Below are 24698 nucleotides of genomic sequence, written 5' to 3'. Positions count from 1 at the left end.
GCCAATCATTTGAATTAACTGTGATCTACTCGGATCTGCATCATGTCTATAGAACGAGTTGTCACCACCCAAAAATACACTTAGCAAATGATTCGGAATTATGCTATTTCCCAAGGTGCTCGCATGTAAGCCGGTGTTGGGGAGCAATCAGCGACATTGGTTCTCTTTGCATAATGAACTCATCCATCACGCTGCCGCCCACTGCTGCCTCCGACCGACCCGACCGTCTCGCTGAAGAACCCAGGGTGTGTGCTGGGGGGGTGGAACCTCATACTCGCAATTAAAAGTTAAAGCTATGATGTTACAAGTAAAAGTTTTACATAATTTATATATGAAATCAACTTTCAAGACCAAAAGGAAATTAAAGAAACCGAGGGAGTCACAGGGGAGGCCAGAGTTCTCACTAATAAGCAACCATGATTTCCAACTAATAACCAGCCATGTTTTCTGACACTCGAGGGGGGGTGGGGGGACAGGGACATGACAGGACACGGACACTAATCACCAGTGAGAGTTCACTTGCTGCTTCAGAGCCCAGAAGAGACAGAAAAAGGGGGCTAAAGGCAATGAAGTCCACAGGCCTAACGTTTTCTATGAAAGGTACATTCTGCAGGAGCGCCAGCCCCGTTGCGCTCACCCTGGTACACAGAACACACAACAGCACACCACACGGTGTCAAGGGGACAATGCGCTTGAGAGCAACAGAGCTTGGGAACCACACCATGCTCTTGAGCCCAGACCCTCAGCAAACAGACTGACCAGGAAGGCAGAATCAAACGATTAAATCCAAGAAACATTAGGCCAGCCAGCCTCCCTCGGGAGGGTTTGAGGGGTGACCCTCGCCGGATCACCCCAAGCAGGATAGATGCTTACATTTTTGGTAGGAATTCTGCTACCCAGAGAGTGCATGCACTGTTTAAAGGCACCTTTTCAACCTGAGGCCATCTTCCACCACAGGGCATGTTGAATAGAAAAGCTGATGTACCTACCCCCTCCAAAACCAAGCTGGTCGCCCTTGCAGGGACCCAGACACACAACCGAAGGAAGACCTGAGGTAGTGCTTACAGTGACTAGCTATTTTTAGCTCGCTCTTGAAAACTCAGGTTCTGCAAAGCCGTGCAGTAATTAAAGCTACACGGGTGGACAGAGCTCAGGAAGAGCTTTTGAAGTGTCGGACACAGGGATTCCTGAGCAAGAAAAAAGGGCCGCCTTCACCAAAAAACTCCCATCCTGGGCGTGTGTAGTGTGCAGGTGATAGGTAAACCCACAGTAAGATCCCTGTGCCGTGAAACAGACTATAAACGTTAGGCCTGCCTGTCTATGAGCTAAAGGCAAGAGACACTTGAGCCGGTAAACTCTTTAATCTATTTGCATAAAGGTGTTTCTAAATAGATCTTCCGACACATTTTCAACTGCCACCATTTCATTACCTAGAAATGGCTCCTTCAATTTTTCTTTTCCTTAAAAAAAAAAAAAAAAGGTATTATTGCTTCTGCCCCAGGTAAATTAAAACAATAAAGAATGGAATCTAACTCGGAAAAACTTCTGGCCCAACAAGAATCATCTGTCAAGAGAATGTTAATCCGAGAGCGGAGAGGCTCTGGCTGACGGCAGGAAGTCGTATTTAGACAGATGTTCCGCTGCTGCCAATAACCGGGGAGGTATTTCCGCTAACAACTGCATGGTGAACAGGGAACAAAGGCTGTGATGGCTATGCATCTTAGGTTTCCCACAAAAGAGCTATGCCCTTAGGAAAACCGGACGGTAAAGTGATCGTCACCAGGACAAGGTCCCAGGTTGCACTAACCATTGGGAAACTACTGAGCTACCCTGAGCTGGAGTGTCTTGAACGGTCACTGTCCCCCAGGGAGAGAGCAGAAACAGTGGCCTGCTGTGGTTCCCTTCTGTCACCTCTCAGTGAAGGGCAAGTCAAAGCAGGGCAGGGAGTTTCTCTGCAGAGGAGACAGGACAGAAAATATGGTTCAAAGAGAGAAACCCAGGAATGGCCTACACCCCCACGGTGATGTGATGTGGGTTAAGAAGCTGGGAGGAGGGAGCAAGGGGGGAAGAGAGAGCAGGGGGGAAGAGAGAGCAGGGAGGGGGAAGAGAGAACAGGGAGGGAGAGGAGGGAGGAGGGAGGAGGGAAGAAGGAGGGAGAGGAGGGAGGAGGGAGGAAGGAGGGAGGACGGAGGGAGAGGAGGGAGGAGGGAGGAAGGAGGGAGAGGAGGGAGGAGGGAGGAAGGAGGGAGAGGAGGGAGGAAGGAGGATAGTTCAAGGAGTCTGAGTCCAGACGTCCAGTATACTTCCATGAGGTGTAATAAGACAGAAGCCTTGCAGGTCAGGGGGAAAGAAAGGCAGGGGTCCAGCTAAGGCCTCTGCCTTCCAAACCCTTTGCCCTGTTGTACACCAGCGGTTCTTAGCCTTCCTAATGCTGCAACCCTTTAATATAGCTCCTCACGCTGTGGTGACCACCCCCGGCCAAATCATAACATTATTTTCATTGCTACTTCATAACTGTAATTTTGGTACTGCTATGAATTATAATGTCATTACCTGAGATGCGGGGTATCTGGTACACAACCCCAAAGAGGCCAGGACCCTCAAGCTGCTCACCACTGGCATGAGCTGCCGCCTGCACCAAGTATCAGCCTTCTGGGACCGAACACCTACACAAGGACAGTGACCAGGACTCCCGAAGCGTTCTGGAGCTCACACAGTGGCCGTCTGAATGATGGCACTGCACTTTGTGAGCCCATTTGCCCTAAGCTCAGCTTCCGGATGAGTTAAACAACTCGGTATGTACCAAGGGCACCGTTAGGAGGGCACCAGATCAATACCAAGAACAAGACCTTGATGGTGTCAAAGTTCAATCACACAGCACGAGGCTCTTGGCAGTCAGGCCCTTGTGTCTATTAACTTTTTCTTTCTTTTTTCCTGCCCGTATATATTTAGATTCCAGCTTTGCCTGACTTTGTGCTCTTTCTACCCAGCTTCCTCTGCTCAACGTACTTGTGATGAGTTAGACCACAACTCATATATTCTCATCACGTCCAGCAGCCAACTCAACGAGTAAGCAGCCTTCATCCTTTACCAGTCAGGTCGGTCGTAGGCACCGCATTCTTCCTGGTTGGTGGTCCTTAGGAGTGGTAGACAACAGGACCTCCTCTCCAGGGCTGCAGTAAACACGCAGACAGACGCAGACACGTGTGACGCCCGAGGCAGGAACGTAGCTGCTGACATTGTCATCATCTTCGTTGTTGTCGTAGGGAAGCGAGATTTCCGGCTTATTTGGGAAATGCAAATCTTTTCCAAAGACGGCCCAGCAATTTCGCTTCTCTCTGAGCAGAGCGCAATAGGAAGTCAGGGCCTTTCCTGATTACTAATGGGTTCGGTACTTACTTGTGACCCGGCCAGTTTAGCTGTCTATCAACGAAAGCACCGTGGTCCAGTTCTGTGCCATTTCTCCTCCCAGCTGTCTGTCTGTCCCACTGTCCCACATCAGAGAGAAGCTATACCTGTCAGACACCTTGTCCCACTCTGTGGCTTTCCCTTGTGGCCCTCCTTACTTGATCTCCTGCAGTCTTGGACCCTCTTCTCTTGGCACATCTCTTATTGATGGTGTTGATTCCTGTAAGTCCTGCTGACAACACCCCTGGCCCTTCCTTACTGTCCCTTGACCAGATGTCTCCACTGAGCCAGGCCATCTGTCCAAAGGCCTGCTCTGTCCATCCAAAGTCTAGACATCTCCAACTCTGCTTCCGACCTTCTTTCTACATCAACCTACTCTGCCAGCTGCTTTCCCACTTTCGACAACGGGAACTGCTTTTCCAGCCACAGGGGCCTCCTGGGAGCCTCTTTGTTTAAAAGGTGTTCCTACTGCCAGCTAAAGCTCATCGACTTTCAGGTCAACTGTCAGCACACAAGAGTACAAGTCCAACTAGAAATAATGCTTCCCGCCCTCTCCGGAGTCCAGCAAGCTCTTGCCCTAGCTTTACCTAATGATTTTTCGTTTCCTTTAACCTTTACCCCCCCCCCCGCCCCGCCCCCCGAGATCTACTCTATCTTGTATCTGATATCGAAGGCAGCACACAGAGTCATCTGACCCACTCAGGGACGCACCGCATGTGTGAACACGCATGCGCACAGACATTCAGGGAAACCTGGCCATGTTGGGATTTTCATTTACGTTATGCATTGCCAGCATGCGTGTATGTATGTGTAATACGTGTTCAGTGCCTACAGAGGAGTGAGTTAGATCCCCTGGAATTGGAATTGTAGGCGCTTGCAAGCCATGATGTGGGTGCTGGAAATTGAACCTGCGTCCAGTGGAACTGCAGCCAGCGCTCTACGCCACAAGCCACCTCTCCGGCCACTCGGCAATGTTTTATTACTAAAGAACTTCATCATCTTCTCTAGTCCCAACACTGATCCCGTTCCGCTGAGAGCTCCTGGCATGCTATTTACAGGGGAATTAGGGTTTATACTTTGGCCGCTGGTGGGTCTGTGGCATTTCAAATGCAGTTTAAACAATCTGGCAGCTCCTTGCAGATGTTTTGTGAATGGAACATATTAAAAAACAAAAAAACAAAAAACAAAAAAAAAAAAACAGACCTTCGCTCCATGGAAGGAAATGAAAACCAGACAGAGGTAAGAGTCTGGTAATGAGGAATGGGAAGCAACTAGAAAAACAAATCTTCCAACTGTTTTGATAGCTATAATGTGAAAGCAATCTCTCCTTGGTCAGTATTATCTCTGAACACCACTGGGCACAAGGACCACGGGTCCAGCCAACTTAATCAAAGACATACATCAAGGCTGCTTCTCCTCCCCCACAGGAGGCGAAGCTGTCATCTGAACGGATGCCAAGGCATGCTTGACCTCGGTGACCCTGAAATTAACAAAACAGTTTCCTGTAGCGTCAGTCCATCGTGTGATTTAGCTGTCTGCACAAACCCAGTGAAAGGCATGGCCACCTCCGTGGAGCTGGCAGGAAGTGGCCTCAAATGCTGGTGTGCATCTTTGAAAAGGAGACAGGCTGGAGTCTCTGCTCAAGTCCAGGGCTTGGGGACAAACCATGCACAAGGGTTCTGTGGTGCTGGAAGAAGGCATAACCTCTCTGAGAGGGAGTGGAAGGCATGGGGTGAGCCCAACCTAACGCTTTCTTTTGTAAGTTGCATGGGTCATGGTGCTTTGTCTCAGTGACTGCTGCCTGGTCCCAGTCTGAAGCACTCTGCATCCATCTTCCCTGCGATGCCCATCTGAAGCACCTGCTGTCAATCTTCTGCAAGGAGCCCACACCCACCTAAGCACCGGGACAACCTCCTGGTCCCAACGGCTTCATACTCAGTTCTGCAGCCTTCATGTTTCTACAGATGCTAGGAAACTGCCTCACCCACTTTAATTCTAGAAGGTATTGTAACCTCGGGGACCAACTCAATAACAAAGATGACATGTCAGAGGCTGCAGAGATGGTGGCTCAGCAATTAAGGGCACCCGCTGCTCTTGCTGAGGATCTGAAAGCAGTTCCTAGTTCCTACCCGTGTTGGGTAGCTCACAGTCACCTGTAATTCTGGCTGGAAGGGGATCCAATGTAGTCTCCTGGCTTCTGCAAGGCACCGCACTCACCTGCACAAACCCACACTTAATACACACATATACAGACGTGATTAAAATATAGGATGCACTTACTAGCGTAAGACTATTTCGTCATTTCTATTCTAGCCAGAACGCCCACACTTCCCCTGGGCCAGATTCTACTTCAAATGCAGATCAAAGTTACAAGACCATAAACCTATTTGTTGTTTTAAGGTATACAACTTGAAAACTGGAACAGGTTCTTAAAAACTGAGGGTGTCATAGATTGAATATGCTTAGCCCAGGGAGTGGCACTATTTGGAGGTGTAGCCTTGTTGGAGTAGGTGTGTCACTGTGGGCATGGGCTTTAAGACCCTCATCCTAGCTGCCTGGAAGCTACTATTCTGCTAGCCACCTTCAGATGAAGATGTGGAACTCTCAGCTCCTCCTGCACCATGCCTGCCTGGATGCTGCCATGCTCCCGCCTTGATGATAATGGACTGAAGCTATGAACCTGTAAGCCAGCCCCAATGAAATGTTGTCCTTATAAGATGTGCCTTGGTCATGGTGTCTGTTCACTGCAGTAAAACCCTAACTAAGACAGAAGGATGTGTAGTATGTAGCATTCTTTATTACCCTCAATTATTCTCTGGTGAAAGATAGGGACCCAAAATTTTCTTTGACTTTTTGTAGTATCCTATTTATAGAAAGGAGTGAAGGCAACACTCAGAAACAGGGTGACAGACACACACACACACACAAGCACGCACACAGGAAATGAACCTGAGGCATCAGGTGGGAGATGTCCAGTTGCTAAAGCCAAGCCAAGTTAGCACTGAAGAGCCGTAGTTGGCAACCAGGGCAATCAGGAACTTTGCTCTTAGCAACAGAGGATCAGCATGGAGCGAATCCCACCAGGTATTTTGAATACACCCGTTCTTAATGATGGAGGCAAGTGTGAAACTTCTATTGCCCATGAGCAAGCCTGATCCTGAGGCCTCAATACAACTCCTGACCTTGACGGCAGGGCTCTGAGGGCTGAAGTCATGGGGCAGAAGGAGCTTTCAAAAGGCCAGGACATTTAGCTGACAGAACTTTTAAATCCCATTTACAAAGTGTATGGTTATAGAAATGCATGCAGCCTGTATACAATGGCAAGAAAAGGCACACACAGGTGATGGCTATAACCTAGCTGGGGATGGCAGTGCGTGACTGAAAGCACTTGAAAGGCTGAGGCAGGAGAATCAAGAGCCTCCTTCAAAAGGCAACAAATTAATAAATAGCAGACTGTGTGCTCAGCACCCAGCAGAGGTACTACTGACATCCGGAGAGCTGCCTTTTTTCTAGCGTGTGCGTCTCATATCAGACCTAGAGTTTGCTCATCAGAACGTCATGAACATTTTAACTGCAAATGGTGGCCACTGTGCCTTCTGAGGGCCACAGAGCAGAGCAGCTCTGTATCCTCCCCTGAATTATTTTTCCTTCTCTAGTAGTCAGAGAGTGGGTCCCAGGTCTCACACTTTGGGCTCAGAAAGATGTACATTTCTCAGAATAAAGCTTTCACAAGATAGAAAAGCATGCGGTGGGCGGGAGAGTTGGCTCGATGGTTAAAAGCACTTGTTGTTCTCGCAAATGGCTCAGGTTTGGTCCTCTGTGATTATAGTCCCAGGGGACCTGGCCTCTGTCCTCAAAAAAATAAAATAAAAAAAAATAATAATAAAAGCATGTACCACTCCCGCCTCCCCAAGAGAAAAGAGCTACATACTGTGTGTGTGTGTGTGTGTGTGTGTGTGTGTGTTGTGTAGTGTGTAGTGTGTAGTGTGTAGTATGTAGCTTTCTTTACTGAGGATTTAGCTTTATCTGCTTCCCAGGTTGGTCATCTCCAGGGCTCTCGTCTACAATGACGTGAACTGGATTATTTTGTTTTTAAAGGCATCTCAAGACCAGTTATAGCGGCAACTCTCCCTTCAACCCCTGGAGGTGAGGCAGAAGCAGGCAGATCACCATTGGGCTAACAAGTCTCTTTTGTCCTCAGGAATCCCTCTCTGAAATATGAATTTTTAAAATGCCCAATCACCACAGGGAAGCCACACTGTCCTATAAATAGGTGTCCGGCGGCCTGCGGGTGAAATATGCTAGGCATTGTCACAGAGACCAGTCAATTCCGCCATATGTCTGTCAACGGCGCCATTCCCCTTAGCCAGCTTTTTATTCCAAAACACCGTAAACAGAAGTGAACACCTAGAAAGCCATATTAAATTAATTACACAGTTGGAAAAGCCTACTGGCATCAATTATCCTAAAAAAAAAAAAATCTTCCAGATGGAAAAAGTTATCTCCACATTGGGTGGTTTTCAGAGTCTCGGGATTCGACAAAGGAAACGTGTGGTGAGAGCCTGGAGAGCAAGGATCAAACCCAGGCAGCATTTTCTTGTAGCTACAAATCCTCCAAGTGGCCAACAATAGAGCGGGGTCTTGGGCATCTGTGTGCCGAGCTGATTACTTGCTATGATGAGAGACGCCTGGCTCACGGTTTGAGGGGATACGTCCATTGTACTGAAGGGTGTGGCACTGGGTGTGCATGGAGTGGCTGCTCCCACTGCGCCTCAGGGAGGAAACTAAGTGCTGGTGCTTAGCTCACTTGCTCCAGGACCCCAGCCCATGGGGATGGCGCCACCCAATCAGGGAAGGTCTTCCCTCCGCCGTTAAGCCTGGGTGGAAATGGTCTCATTGAGTATCTCCTATGCTCATTTAAAAAAAAAAAGAATTATTTATTTATTTTATGTATGTGAGTACACTGTAGCTGTCCTCAGACACACCAAAAGGTGGCATCAGATCTCATGACAGATGGTTGTGAGCCGCCATGTGGTTGCTGGGAGTTGAACCCATTCTAAATCCCGCCAAGTTTTCAACTAAGACCAACCATCCTGGGTGATGTCTAATGGGACAGGTTTATAAAACCGTAAAATGGGAGATGAGCCAGAGGTGCCCACCTTCAAGCAACACACACTATTCATTGCCTTCAAGATCCCAAGAGCCAGAAGAGGCTGAGGCAGTGTGGCTGGTTCATGGGTTAGGAGTTCCAGCCTGAAAACATTCTGGAGACAGAGGACAGTGATGTCGTCGGATACCAACACGTGCGACGCCATCAAATTGCACCCTCAAAGTGTTGTTCACATCATTTAGGCAAGTCAACAACTGACCGCCACCTAAAGGTCTCAAACCCAAGGCAAAACTCTTGAGAATCTGTCTAGGAACATGCTAAATACCTCTACAGCCAATGGTGAGAGTTTGGCAATGTGTTCTGAGACATGCCTGCTGACCACACTCTGCTGTGATGCCAGACACTGCCCCATGAAGTGTCAGATCACACACTACTTTGCAGAAACAGTTTAGTATGTTCAGACATGAGTGATTGTCTTTAGAAAGAAAAATTGGGGGTGTACTGGCTGGTTTTGGGTGTCAACTTGACACAGGCTGGAGTTATCACCGAGAAAGGAGCTTCAGCTGAGGAAATGCCTCCATGAGATCCAACTGTAAGGCATTTTCTCAATTAGTGATCAAGGTGGGGAGGTCCCCTTGTGGGTGGTGCCATCCCTGGGCTGGTAGTCTTGGGTTCTATAAGAGAGCAGGCTGAGCAAGCCAGGGGAAGCAAGCCAGTAAGGAACATCCCTCCATTGCCTCTGTGTCAGCTCCTGCTTCCTGACCTGCTTGAGTTCCAGTCCTGACTTCCTTTGGTGATGAACAGCAGTATGGAAGTGTAAGCTGAATAAACCCTTTCCTCCCCAACTTGCTTATTGGTCGTGATGTTTGTGCAGGGATAGAAACCCTGACTAAGACAAGGGGTGTGGACTTAGGTTCCTCATATATGCATATTTAGATTGAAGGGTTGTGGAGACAATCACCACAGTTCTCTAGGGCAGAGCTGCATCTGTAAAATGCTGGGAGGTCCCAACTGAACCAAGCCATCTTGTGCCTGGCATACCACCATGGCCGCTTCCTACGGCTCTTACGGTTTTTACTCTTTTTTTTTTTTTAATCTTGTCGGTAGAAGCACTAGTGTTACTGGAAAGGCAATGGGTCATGAAGGGTGAATGGGGGGGGGGGCGGGGAGCAAAGCTCACCTGCTGGGTTCTCACTGTTAACATGACTCAGCCAAATACTAACAATGCCAGTTCAGTAAGAAAGTGGGCTTCTTGCGTTGTTAAAAATGGGCACAGCTGATTGGACGCAGCTAAGCACAGGAGAAACAAGCTGTAGCCGTGGCACGTCTAGAAACAGCATGAAGAATAAGCCATCTACCACTGGCAACAATGGGTCACAGTAAGTCAAATTAGCCTCCCCTCTCTTCTCTCTAAATCACAATGCAAATGAATAATTTTAAAAGAATTATGCAAAACATTCTGTTATAAGCATCTGCTCATCACAGTTCCCGGCACCTGCATCAGTCCCTCTCCACAGCCGCTACTGGAATAAAATTGTAGCATTGTCTTTAATTTATGACTAGGAAAGAAAAAGGCAAGAAAGGGATTTCCTGGATGAGCGATCTTAACGCTTAAAGCTTCTGTGCACCAAAGCTTCCTGGAGCTAAGACCCTAGCAGAGGGGCTGGCGAGATGGCTCAGTGGGTAAGAGCACTGACTGCTCTTCCAAAGGCCCGGAGTTCAAATCCCAGCAACCACATAGTGGCTCACAACCACCCATAATGAGATCTGACGCCCTCTTCTGGTGCGTCTGAAGTCAGCTACAGTGTACTTATGAATAATAAATAAATAAATCTTTGAGCCTGAGCAAGCAGGGGACTGAGCACCAGGAGCGAGCAGAGGTCCTAAAAAAAAAATCAGTTCCCAACAACCACATGAAGGCTTACAACCATCTGTACAGCTACAGTGTACTCATAAACATTAAATAAAATAAATAAATAGAGCCCAGCAGAGGGAGAAGCCAGCAGAACTTTCTTAGAGAGGACCTGGCTGAAGCACTCTCTGTTGTAATGAATGCAACCTGCCTGTGATACTGGTGAACAGGAAATACAAACACGTTCTACCCCCTGTATCTCGGTCTCTTATTTATTCTTAAATTAACAGGAATTAACATGCACACTACCTCCAAAGAACAGTGGTTCTCAACCTTCCTGATGCTGTATGTGACTCTTTGATAGATACACTTCCTCACGTTGTGGTGACCCCTAACCATAAAACTACTTCGTTGATACTTCATAACTGTAATTTTGCCACTGTTAGGAACAGTAATGTAAACTGGTATTTCTGGTGGTCTCAGGTGACCCTGTGAGAGGGCCATTCATCCCCAAAGGGATCGCCACCCACAGGTTGACAACCATAGTGGGAGCAGTGCCATGGGGAGTTTTAGTTGCATTTTGGTAGTAACCTCTGTGATACAAGCAGGGAGGCAGATGAGTTCCTAAGGCAGACCCAGACCCTCCGGTGTGTGTTGTGCGTGGCTTCACTCTATAACTAACAGCAGCAGCATGACCCGATCCGTCACCCCCTAGAACATGCCCTCAGTTTATGGTCACATATCTGAGTGCAGAAGATCTGGGGAGATGTCTGTGACTCAACAGTAGACTCAATAGCAATGCAGAAAGGAATCTTCCTGCGGATGCTGAGCTCCGCATTTCCACGATGCTACCTACGCTCAGCAGGTGCACCCAAGTTTGCGAGGACTCAAAGGTACACACTCCCACCCTTCCCGAGCAGGTGGGCTCCAGAGGCACCGTCTGAAGGATCCACACCCCACTATTCTGAAACCCCACAAAACCCACGCAACACCTGCGTCGGCACATGTACAACCAAACGATCTATGAAGCCACTCCTCCTGGAGAGGGAGCAGAAGGCAAGCGGGTGGAGCAGGGAAGAGCCGTGAGGTGAGACCAGCTTACCTGCATCAGTTTCCGGGAGAGCTCATTGGTGAGAAACTCCTCTTCCTTCTCGTAATTCACGGCGAGGGTTTCTTTCTCCTTCTGCAAGGCCTGGATTTTCTTGAATAAAGTGTTACTGATGAATTCTTCTTCCTGCTCAGCCCTGGCTTGCTGTTTGAAAAAATTAAAAGAACAAAAACAAAAACGTGTGGTGAGAACGTGGAATTTTCCCCGAATGTAGCACAGCTCTTATTTCTAGAGGTGCCTATTTTAACAAGAGCTCTGTCTTTAGCCGTGAACCATCATAACCCTCTCTCCCTACCTACAAAGCAGTGGACTTCAGCAGAGGCACCAAGAGCAACGTCACTAGGAGCCCAGGGGACTCTGTGTAAAGTCCATGATCATGCAGACTACCCATGATCCTCCTTCAAAATGGCAGGTCAAATTACCAAAGACTGGATTTCACGGAACATCCCAAGATCAAGACTCGAACACGCAAAGTCCCTCCTGACAAACAGGACCCAGACTGTGCTGTGCACCCAACGATAGAGTATCCCTTCCCGCCGCCATGAACGCTGCCACCTTGAATGAACCTCGGCACATCTGTGTGTTCATGGAACTGTTACAGAGGACAGGCACCGAGCCCTGAAGAGCACTCATCCTAAAGGTGGTACCTCCTATGGGGCTGGGCAAAAAAAACTTTTACATTTTACTTTCCCTCCTGGGAACTTGGGGGTGCTGGGGTGGGGGGGGATAGAGGGATGGAAGGTGGGGTGCCTGCCAAAGCAGGCATTACTGAATTGAACACACACTGGAAACACTCCACCAACAAGGGCCAGGCCTGGTGTTCCGGGTGATAACAAAGAGTACTAGCTTTAGTAAACAGAAGACATAACCACTCCAGGAAAATCCCTTTTAGAAAGAAATAAGGCACAAAGGAAAGGACGCCAACATTTCAAAATATTTACTCCACATACATCCCTTTAATTATTATTATTATTTTTAATTTTGAAATTTTTGTTTTATGTGTATGGGTGTTCGCCTGCGTGGATGCCTGTGTGCCCTGTGTGTGCAGTGCTTGCGGAACCCAGAAGACAGTGTTTGGTTCCCTGAGACTAGAGTTATAGAGACAACTACTGTAAGTTACCGTGTGGGTGCTGGGAATCAAACAAAGATCCCAGGGAAGGGCCCCAGCGCCTTCCTATTTCAAATAGATATTGTAATTCTACTGTTGGGTTTACAAGCACAAAGCACACAGCCAAGTCCAGGGAGAGAGATCTGCATAAATTCCAAGCCTCTGCTGACACTAGATGGCCGCAAGGACAGGGAAAGAGTCTGACACTAGGCAGCCACCGCCTTTACCCTGAAAGGGCCCACCGCCACTGCACTCCACGCCCGCCACCACCTAGATACCAGCTTCCCTGATACCACCGTGCCTAACACACACATCATGGTTTCAATGACAGTACATCTCAGTCTTGCCTGCCTCCCAATGACCCTAGAAAAGTTATGACAAGTACACTTGTTAATACTTAAGACTGACATCCTGAATTACAGGAAAGCTGGGCACTCGGAGACCGGTCAGCATGGAAGTTCCTGGGAAAACCATTATGAATAGGCTCAACTAGCTATAACATCCATGACCAAGGACACCAGAAGCAGTCCCAGAGTCCTTTGGGGTTCTCTTACATGACTCTAACTTCACTTGCTTTTAGCATGATCTCTCCCCCAGCCCCCACAACAAGCAAGGAAGATAGCTAAGAACTCAACTTTTATCTTTTAAATCAACAGCCACTCTTCTTCTAGAAGCTTCAAGATTCCTGCTCATGTGATAGGCAAGAATCCAAAGTATTTGCAGACCTACTCTAGATATCTGAGCCTATCATCTACAGGGCTACTGGTTCTTCTGGTTCGGACCAACCCAGTCCAACTCTCAGTATTCAGTACATTAAGGAAGCAGAAGGACCCTGCTCAGCTGGCGAAGCTGATGCTGGGCTTAGCCTTTGGAAATCTATTATTGCCACAAGCCAGCATCAGCACCAGTCCACCCTCCACCACTTACACAAGATCACACCTTATCTTAAATGGCTGGGCGTTTCACCACACGCAATAAAGGAGGCTCCAACCAGGCTGGGCTGACCAGCTAGCTGCTCTGCGCACGTGCCTACGGCTGATAGGGCCGAAGCAGAGGCTTCTGGGTAACACTTCTGACACTGGTGACCAGCCTTCAGCTTCCTCCAGTGGTTCCTCCTCTGTCTCATCGTTTCACGTCAAGTTAGAGGAATGACAAACTGCGCTGCCTTGTAAACGAACTTTAAAGATAGATACGGGCCTTGGGGTTGCCAAAGAGCGGATAAATGGCCACCGCTGTGCCCAGGTTGCTTGCAGAGCTGAGGAGTATACTCTGAGCTGGACGGCACCAAGAGTTCTCCTGAACACACTAGCAGCCACCGAAACACACCTTCTAGAAGGGTGAAGTCTTCTGAATTAAATCTAAAAGTCCTTTTAATTAAAAAAGGGCTCTATTGAACAAAGAAAAACTTTTTAACAATGAACAAAGTATGTTTTAGAAGGTGGTGTTTTCTATCTAAACCGGTCTCCCCAGACAAAGGAGCAAGGTTTTAAGAAGTAAACAGAGGGGAGTCAGAAACTGGGTCTGTGGCAAATAAAATTATTCGCTATTTGAGAATAGTCAGTTTGGGGGAGGGAGTGCTGCTGCACTTGTGCCCTGCTAAGCATGTATGGGTCAGAGGAAATCTTTGTGGGACTCCATCTATCTGAGTTCACCACAGGAGTCCCAGGAATCAAATTCAGACTGTCAGTCTTCATAGCGTGCTCGCTGGTTTCCTGAGCCACCTTGCCATCCCAAGATCTAAGTTTTCAAAAAGCTTCAAAGCTTGCCCAGCAGCTGGGGGGACTAAAGAAGGTACTGAGTTTGAGGCAATCATGGGCTACACAGTGAGAGGAGTTCCAGGCTATCCTGGGCTACAGAGTTCTGACTTTGCCTCCAAAGATAACAACAACAATACCAAACCAAAAGGAAGAAAAAAAAACCCTTAGTTTGATTAGCATCTGAAAGCATACTGTTAGGCCTGCAAAGACCATGGACACATTGCCAGGCAACCGGGTAAAGCCCCCTTCTTTCTCAACTGGTATGTGTGAGATGCATCTTGCATTTATTGACTGCCCCGGCAGATGCTCAGAATTTAACCGGATCCCTTGCGACTGACAGCTGGCGGGTCTTATGGGATTAGCTTACAAACTGGTTATACCAATAGGTTTATCAACACAAGCCACTTTTCTGCAGAAATCTGTTTGAGTGTGTCAGTGACACCCAGCACAAGCCAGGCGGACCAGCATTCTAAGGAAATGCTCAAAGAGAGGATTCCCGGTCCACACTCAAATTATGATTCCTCGCCTGTCCCTAGTGGCTGGCGGATGCTCCCTGCCTCTCTTAGCCACTGGTCCGCAGCAACACCAATCAGCAAGTTAAAGCCTTTATTAATTCTATTCCAGGGCACACACACACAGACACACAGACAGGGAAACAGAGGCAGAGACAGACAGACAGACATCCAGCTACAATGCTACTACACTCAGACTCTATCCCAAACCATGGTCTTGGACTGTAGGACAGAAAGACAGGCAATGCACATGTTTGTTTTCCAGATATCAAGTAAGATCTTGAGACTTAAGAACCCTAACAGTTTCCAAGTTTTATCAGCCCATGGGTGCTGCCCAAGATGACTGAGACTTGAGGAAGAGTTTTGGTACCAGAGGAGGAGAGCAGCAGATTCGTGGAAAAGGCCCTGTCCTCCAGGGCTGCATTTCCCAGCACTCTATGAGGAACCAAAAGCCAGACTCAGCCTTCACTGTGTCCCAAGCCAGGAGACCCAACCCACAACCATCCACAGCTCCCCCACTGCAGGCCAGATGCACGAAGACTCCCAAAACTGAGAGATGGGACCTAAGGCCCTGGAGAGTGTGGACCACAGGCCGTGGACACAGAGAGAAGCCCTCAGCTGAAAGAATCTACAGCCTACAGGGCTAGGAGAGACATCATCCCGGCAAACTGCAGCAGCGGGTCAAGCTGCCGATTACACCGCTTGCCGATTACACACATTCAGCCTTAGCTGGATGCCCAGACAGAGGAGGTGGTGCGGTATGAATGTTGCTGTGGGCTCCAGTCTCTGTGCACAATGTTTACTGTTCACTAGGGAACGACAAAAATCAGAAAAATCCAATTACAAAAACCAAGTGGTAAAACAATGAGGAGAAGATTTGGATGTGATCTTCCTGGTTTAGGAACTGTGGTGTTTATAAGGCAGTGACAACAGAATGCTAAAGGGCGGGGCAGCTAAAGGGTAGGCCCAGTTAAAGGGTGGGGCCGGTTAAAGGGAGGGGACAGACAAGGGGCGGGGCCAGACAAGGGGCGGGGCCAACTAAAGGGCGTGGTCAGCTAAAGGAAAGGGCAGAAGAGAAAACTGCAAGTTGGAAGCTGGCAGACCTCACGTGCGTGACAGAAGGAAACTAAAATTTAAAGAAAAGGGTAGAGGCAGTTCCCCAGAATCAGAATCAAGGGGCTTTTTCACTGGGGTCAGCCACTCGGGGCCCCCATCCACTCCCCAGGCCAAGGAAGACTTGAATACTATTAAAAGCAACTTCAATGCGAAAACGATCCAGGTAGGCTGTGATGCCCACTACCTGAAGGACCACACTTTCAAACAGTCACAACTGTCCTCGAAAGCGACTAACAAAGGACAAATTAAGACCACTACCTGGCACACCCTAGGCTGGTGAGAATTAAGACGGCAAATTAAAAAAAATAAAAATAAAATAAAATCTTGACAAGAACAAAGATTCATGGGACTTCTCCACTTAGTACAGATAGATGGCAGTGTGAAACAGGCCAGGTGCTCTGAAAAACTAAATATTGTTATTCTCTCCAGGGTACCAAGCCGACTCCTTCATAGCTGCCTGGAAAATGATTGCCCTGTGCGTATAGAAAGTTTTTTTGTGCACATAACATACCATGAACCCCTCAAATACCTAGTCAGACGGGAAACGGTAGATTCAAAGGAACCAAAAGGCAATAAAGTCCAAAGAAACAGCTAAATACATCATGAACCAACCTAAGAAGTGCTGAATTAATTATAACAACGATGATGGTGATGATTTTAAAAGTTACAGGAGAAAAAAATCAAACTTCTTCACTCAAAGCAGACGAGGAGCTGATCTGATCTAATAGGAACTAGAGAGACAGCTCAGTGGTTAAGAGTTCTTGGTTCCTTTTTTTTTCTTTCAATTTTTTATTAGACATTTTCTTCATTTACATTTCAAATGCTATCCAGAAAGTCCCCATACCCTCCCCCCGCCCTGCTCCCCTACCCACTCACTCCCACTTCTTGGCCCTGGCGTTCCCCTGTACTGAGGCATATAAAGTTTGCAAGACCTAGGGACCTCTCTTCCCAATGATGGCTGACTAGGCCATCTTCTGCTACATATGCAGCTAGAGACACGAGCTCTGGGGGTACTGGTTAGTTCATATTGTTGTTCCACCTATAGGGTTGCAGACCCCTTCAGCTCCTTGGGTACTTTCTCTAGCTCCTCCATTGGGGGCCCTGTGTTCCATCCAATAGATGACAGTGAGCATCCACTTCTGTATTTGCCAGGCACTGGCATAGCCTCACACAAGACAGCTATATCAGGGTCTTTTCCGCAAAATATTGCTGGAATATTAAGTGTCTGCATTTGGTGGCTGATTATGGGATGGATCCCCAGGTGGGGTAGTCTCTGGATGGTCCATCCTTTCGCCTTAGCTCCAAACTTAGTTTCTGTAATTCCTTCCATGGGTATTTTGTTCCCTATTCTAAGGAGGAATGAAGTATCCACACGTTGGTCTTCCCTCTTCTTGATTTTCTTGTGTTTTGCAAATTATATCTTGGGTATTCTAAGTTTCTGGGCTAATATTCACTTATCAGTGAGTGCATATCAAGTGACTTCTTTTGTGATTGGGTTACCTCACTAAGGATGATATCCTCCAGATACATCCATTTGCCCAAGAATTTCATAAATCCATTGTTTTTAATAGCTGAGTAGTACGCCATTGTGTAAATGTACCACATTTTCTGTATCCATTCCTCTGTTGAGGGACATCTGGGTTCTTTCCAGCTTCTGGCTATTATAAATAAGGCTGCTATGAACATAGTGGAGCATGTGTCTTTCTTACCATTTGGAACATCTTCTGGACATATGCCCAGGAGAGGTATTGTGGGATCTTCTGGTAATACTATGTCCAATTTTTTGAGGAACCGCCAGACTGATTTCCAGAGTGGTTGAACAAGCTTGCAATCCCACCAGCAATGGAGGCGTGTTCCTCTTTCTCCACATCCTCGCCTACATCTGCTGTCACCTGAATTTTTGATCTTAGCCATTCTGACTGGTGTGAGGTGGAATCTCAGGGTTGTTTTGATTTGCATTTCCTGATGATTAAGGATGCTGTACATTTTTTCAAGTGCTTCTCAGCCATTCGGTATTCCTTAGTTGAGATTTCTTTGTTTAGCTCTGTACCCCATTTTTTAATGGGGTTATTTGAATTTCTGGAGTCCAGCTTCTTGAGCTCTTTGTATATATTGGATATTAGTCCCCTATCAGATTTAGGATTGGTAAAAATCCTTTCCCAATCTGTTGGTGGCCTTTTTGTCTTATTGACAGTTATCTTTTGCCTTACGGAAGCTTTGCAATTTTATGAGGTCCCATTTGTCTAATTCTTGATCTTACAGCACTTGGTTCCTAACAGCTAGGTCAGGCAGTTCACAACTGCCTGTAGCTCCAGGGATCTGGCGCCCTCTTCTGTTCTCTCCAGGTACTGCAACCATGTGAGCACTCAACACGCACTTAAAAAAAAAAAAAAAAAAAAGCAAATTTTGGAAAATATACCCATGTGGAATAAGGGCTGGGGATAACATGGGCTATTTCACAGGGGAAAGGCATCCACGTCTGTGAGAACCATCACGGAGTGCAGACCAGGGAGAGCCAGCTCTTCTTGTGCCCTGAAACTGGATCATGTCTTACAGTCTTATTTATTCTGAGGAAAATACTACATAATAAAAATGTTAGCCAAAAGTTATATAGCCATGGTGAGACATATTTCCCCTGGGTTCTGAGACATACTATGATATGAATAAATCCAAAACAGTAAAGCACATAGCAGAAGCCTAACAGAATAGACCACACATGACAGAGACCTGGGGAAGCTGGCTTGAATGGACGGAAAGTTCTGGAAATATACCGAAAACAGAAGACCTAGAAATGGAGGACCAGGTGGGAATGAAGGGATCAGCTGAGCAGAAAGTGCCAACAGAAAATAAAGGGTATTACCTAAATGCATTTCAGACAGGCGTGAGGGAATGTCAGAATTAATATATGCAGGCTTGCTCAGGGTTTCTCTTGCTGCAATGAAACACCATGACCTAAAAGCAACTTGGGGAGGAGAGGGCAGATTTGGCTTACACTTCCACATCACAGTAAGTCAGGACAGGCACCCAAACAGGGCAGGAACCTGGAGGCAGGAGCTGACGCAGAGACCATGGAGAGGTGCTGCTTACTGGCTTGCTCCCCATGGCTTGCTCAGTCTGCTTTCTTATAGAAACCAGGACCACCAGCCCAGGGATAGCCCCAGCAACAATGGGCTGCCCAAATCACTAATTAAGAAAATGCCAGGCTGGAGAGATGGCTCAGCTGTTAAAAGGACTGACTGCTCTTTCAGAGGTCCAGATTTCAATTCCCAGCAACCACATAGTGGCTCACAACCATCTGTAATGGGATCCGATGCCCCTCTTCTGGTGTGTCTGAAGAAAGTGAAAGTCTATAGTGTACACATTTACATAAAATAAATCTTCTTTAAAAAAAGAAACTGCCCTACTACAGGCCTGCCTACAGCCCAATCTTATGGAGGCATCTCCTCTAGATGACTTTAGCTTATGTCAAGTTGACATAAAACTAGCCAGCACATATGCTAATTAAAAAAAAAACCTTAAAAAATAAAAACCAACAACTGTCAATATATTCGTTCTAATTCTATCTTTGTTGCTGTGATAAAACACCCTGAATCAAAAACATCTTAGGGGAGGAAAGGTCATGGCCTAACAGCGAGGGAAGTCAGGACAGGAGCTCAAGCAGGAACTGAAGAAGAGACTATGGGGGAGCGCTGCTCAATCGCTCACCATTTACCTGTTTTTCCTACATAGCCCAGGACCACCTGCCTAGGGAATTACGCTGCCTACTATGGGCTAGGCAATCCCCACGTAGACAAGTCGATGGCGGGCTACTCTGATCTGGGCAATCCCTCAACCAAGACTCCCTTCTCCCACCAGTGATGCTAAACAGTTACACAGTTAGTACACAAACTTCATTTTACTCAAACAAAAAGCGTAAAGAGCTAATATAACGTGTGCAGCTATACAGTGTGACGCTGCTGGACTCCTGAAACTAGAGCTGTCTCTAAGAAGCAAGCGGGTTCTCTGGTCTACTCTGAGGCTCTGGGCTGGACTTAAAATCCTGATCCTTCGCTGCCTCGGCCCACTGAGGGCTGAGATTACAGACAGTACCACCATGGTCAGCCGGTGCTTTTTGTTTACATCAGAAGTGAAATAACGATGTTATACTGCCTCAGACAGAGAGAAAAAGAGATGTCTATTTCATAGCCTAATGAAACATGAAAAGGCTCTAACTTCCTATCATTATGACAACTCATGAACTAACGTAATTATTAGACTTGCCTGAGAGTCGTCACCCTGACACATTCAGACAAGCGGCTAGCCCGCGCTTCAAGGAGCATCTCTTCTGTGCTTAAGGCAAACTCCATCTTAGAAATGCTTGACAAGTTAAAAATGTTCTAGTTTATGTGACAGTTAGGACAACATTCTCTACGGCAATCTAATTGCAAATTCGGTTCCCTAGGCCAGCTTTCAACAGCGCATCCGGGCCACAAAGTGACTGAAGGATGGTACGGAAACAAAATGGCCTGGGTCTCAGTTTGGGAAGCAGGGGTTCTGTGGACGTTGGAGAAAGGAGTCTTTCTTCCTCTTTATGCGCACACCCACCTATGCTATGTGTACCTGCCAGATAGAAGATTACTGCTTTACTTTCTAACAGAAGGATCTCCCCCCACCCCCACCCCCACCCCACACCCCCGCCACAACAGTCAAATTCCTTCCTTTACACAGCAAATGCTGGTGGCCTTTCCAGCTGGCAAGAAGCCAATCACACCCACCCTAACTATGCTACAATGTGAAACGCTGCCCAACCACGACTATGTCTGAGGTGTGAAGAGATAAGAAGGTGTTGCAAGATCCCCACCTGAGGGTTCCCCAGAACTACCCTATCTATCATCTTGCTCCCTAACCACACCCAAGATCTAAGCACCAGCGAGGCAATGCTATGAGCTGGCTGGCCCCTGCTCCCTTCGCTGATCTGCCTTCACCAGTTGCAGCTTCAGCCGAGCAAAGCTGATCCAAGAGCAAATACACTTATCAGAGTGCAGGAAACATCAACTCCTTCAAGAGAAGCCATACTGATGGCAGAAGGGCGAGCAACGGACAGTGATGGGGGCGATATCTATCTCCTTACGGCTGGACACGGTGGTCACTTCCAAAGCTTCTGTCATGCTGTTACAAAGACCATGCTGAAAACTGTATCCTGTACTGTCCCAACTCATCTATTTGGCCCTGGTTATTTATTCCCTTCAGCCCATCGCTGCATCCTGTGCTTGCTTTAAGTGTCTAGGAGCATGACAATTCAGAGAACTGACTTCCCTCTGACTTGTGCTTAAGAGACAGCTGGCTGGTGTTTGTTCTGTGGAGGTGTGATGCTCTTTCGCGCCTTCCCGAGGGAGAGGTAGGAAGACTATAAACCTTGCTCTTAAGGACTCATTTCCAGTGTGAAGGTTTTCTTCTGCTTGGACACCTGAGTACAGGAGCAAGACTACATTAACTCCTTGTGATCGTATGCTCTGTGTGTGTGTGTGTGTGTGTGTGTGTGTGTGTGTGTGTTCCACTGTAGTAGAGCATTCCAGATTTAGGGGTGGAAGGGTAACAAGAGAGGAGAAAGACCTCAATCTCTCCTGAAGGAGCCTCCTGGAAAGCTTGCTGCCCAGTGCAATGGGGATAAGGGTGGTCTTGAATCCTGTTAACTATAGTTCCCCAAAGACTGAAAACCAAGAATTACAGCCACTTGGCCAAGAACCCAGCCAAGCTGCCTGGCACTCTAGCCAGTCTCTCGGCCTTATCACACTTCCTGAGACTGTTCGTTCACAGCTGTCTGAAGGCTCTGCTGGGCCAATCCACCGGCAGCATTACCTTATCCATCCTGCTTGCTCAGAATTATTTTCCATATTCCATACCAGTTATGGGATGGAGTGGGTCCCTCCCAATAGATAGGTCAAAGTCCTAATTCCCAAGGACCAGTGAGTCCCGAGGGTGACCTTATTTGGAAATAAAGTCTCTTCAGATAAAGCTAAGATGAGGTCATGAGGGTGGGCCCTACAGTAACTCCCGATGTCCATAACAAGAGAAACCAGAAACACAAGGAGGGGTGGGGGTTGAGGGCAGCAGCACTGTAGCTAGAGATAGGAACTGAAGTGCTCCAGGCCAGGAAAACTCCTGGCTGGGAGGAACAGGAAGAATCAAGCAAGGATTCCCTGAAGACTAAGAAACCGCCCTGGCCAGTATCTGGCCACGGGACGACCAGTGTCCACATCTCAGTAGAGAGTGAAGATCTGTTGTAAACCCCAAGACTGGAGGATGCAAGTCTTACACTCCTTGGGAAAGTAGCTTACTCCTCAAACAACACTCGTGTGTATACACACACACACACACACACACACACACACACACACACACAAATCCTCTAAAGCACCTCACCTGTAAGGAGCTACGAAAACACATTTCCACATCCCTTATCCTTAATATTCCAAAGGAGCCTCCAGGCTTCATTCAAGATTTTTAAAAACACATTTATCTCTATTTCTGGAGGTTCTGTAGTAAACTGGGGAAGGTCTGTCTAGCTTTCAAAATTAGTAAGGACATGGGTTGCATCGTCTTAAGTGTTTCTTCATGAAGAAGGAATGTTCCCCAACTCACTGACTGGGACACTGCCTGCATCCAACACGATGCAGCTCCTGGCTTGCACGTCAGAAGGAAATAGAGAGGCAGCAGTTGCTGTATGTGTAGACACTCATTTCCTTACACATTTACCAGGCAAATGCAGCCAACGCATTAACCATGCCACAAGCACGGTAACCCAGTAAAAGGCCAGGAAGAGGCAGGACATTACACTTTTATTAGGAAGGTGACGAAGAGACATATTAGTGTCTGATGAAAATACGTCAGCTTGCCTCCTGTTCTCCAACCCAGGCAAACACAGGGAGCTACAGTCATTGAGACGTGTATTGGTGTGTGTGTGTGTGTGTGTGTGTGTGTGTGTGTGTGTGTGGCCACGTGTGGAGTTGTGTATGTGGGTGTAAGTGACACTGGGTGTCTTTCCTGATCACCCTATCGGACATGCTGAAGCTAGGTATCTCACTTGAACCCAGAGCTCACTAATTCAGACAGTCTAGACAGCCGGGACACTCCCTCTGCCACCACATACAAGCACATGTCCCCCTGAAACTGACAAGACTCTGGGATCTGAACTCTCTGCTCTACGCACTGAGGCAAGTCCTGAGCTATCCTGTTTGGACACTTTTTAATGCATTTTGAAAGACTTCGTTTACAAAAGTGACCCATGGCTTAAGCAGTACATAGATGGACATCGAGTGTTCATGGAAATGTCATCCACCGGCAGCTACACAGCCTGTCTGTCCATCAGCAACCGGATACCAGCTGCAAGGGGAATGGTCAAAGTTAGGGTTGCTGATCGATCAACCTAGCTTCTCCGGGTGGGGCCGGTGCCTCCAGAAACCTCAGAGTGGAGAAGCAAAACAGAGAAGAGGCCAGAGTGTCACAAAGAGAGCCTGGAGCTACATGGCTAACTGAGAGGAAGAAAGGAGCCAGCAGCAAGGAATCCCAGTGGCCTCTAGAAATCAGACAGATGCTAGACCAGTGGTTCTCAATCTGTGGTCAGAACCCCTTTGGGGGTGGCATATCAGATATCCTGCCTATCAGATATTTGCATTATAATTCTTTTTCCCCCTTTCCTTCTCCCTCTTGTTCCAGTCCCCGCTTACTCTGGCCCATAATGTTTTTGTTGTTGTTGTTGTTGTTGTTGTTGTTGTTGTTACTCATTACAGATGGTTGTGAGTCACCATGTGGTTGCTGGGATTTGAACTCATGACCTCCAGAAGAGCAGTCAGTGCTTTTAACCGCTGAGCTATCTCACCAGCCCCTACCTTGTAATTCTTAACAGTAGCAAATTACAGTTATAAAGACGGCTGGGGCTCTGTACAGCATGAGGAACTGTAGTAAAGGGTCACCGCACTGCGGAGGTTGAAAACCACTGCTCTAGAAGCTGTGGAAATCAAGCCTGCCACACTCTGCTGTCTGGCCAGTGGCACCCACACTGGACTTTCCTGACAGAACTTTAAGATGGTAAATCTATACAGTATTAAGCCACTACATTTGTGGGACTCTGCTAAGGCATCAAGAAGGAATCGATGCAGACACCAGGGAAATGATAGCAATCCTGATCATAGAGTGAGGTCACTGTAATTAAGAACAAACGAAAACCTGTCAACAGTGTTCAGACCACTGATGTTCAGCAGGGGAAAGGCAGTCTGGCGAACATGGCAGGACCTCAACTCCTTACTGAAGATATTTGGGGTCATCCCTCAGGTACGCTATAAGACACTGGAACACAGAAATCAGGTCTGAGGTGCTTCCATGGAGTGTACTGTTGACCAGTCTTCGGTAAACCTGCAGTGTGCATTCATCAATAAGAGAGGCCATGTTTGAAGCCTTGGAGAGAGTAAGGTGCTTAGTTGAGGCACCAAGACTCAAACCCGGACAAAGAAGCAGGTATCTGTCTGTAATCTCCATACTCATCCGAGATGGGAAGTGCAGAAAAAACAGACTCTGTGGAAGCTCTCAGACCGGCTGGCCTGATACAGGCAGACACAGATGGGGGCTAGGAGGCAAGGAAACACACCTGCCCTGGGGTCAGATCTCGTGTTCATTGTGGCACGTGCGCAACTGCATAGACATAAACACACACATCCTATACATGAAAAGACATCATACAGACTGACTGAT

At 47.5% G+C, this 24698-nt stretch overlaps 1 protein-coding gene across 3 annotated transcripts in view; it reads right to left on the bottom strand.

The window, feature by feature from the left end:
* Ccdc6 (coiled-coil domain containing 6) overlaps positions 1–24698 on the bottom strand; it is a 96323-nt gene that overhangs the window by 39000 nt on the left and 32625 nt on the right. For all 3 annotated transcript variants that reach the window (XM_006514276.3, NM_001111121.1, XM_006514277.3), the window contains exon 2: positions 11473–11622. In XM_006514276.3, coding sequence (XP_006514339.1) covers positions 11473–11622 — 150 coding nt within the window. The remainder of the gene's footprint in view (positions 1–11472; positions 11623–24698) is intronic.

This window comes from Mus musculus, chromosome 10 (assembly GCF_000001635.26).
Source record: "Mus musculus strain C57BL/6J chromosome 10, GRCm38.p6 C57BL/6J".
Classification (NCBI taxonomy): domain Eukaryota; kingdom Metazoa; phylum Chordata; class Mammalia; order Rodentia; family Muridae; genus Mus; species Mus musculus.
Note: the sequence above shows the minus strand (reverse complement) of the source record. Positions and strands in the feature narration are given on the sequence as shown.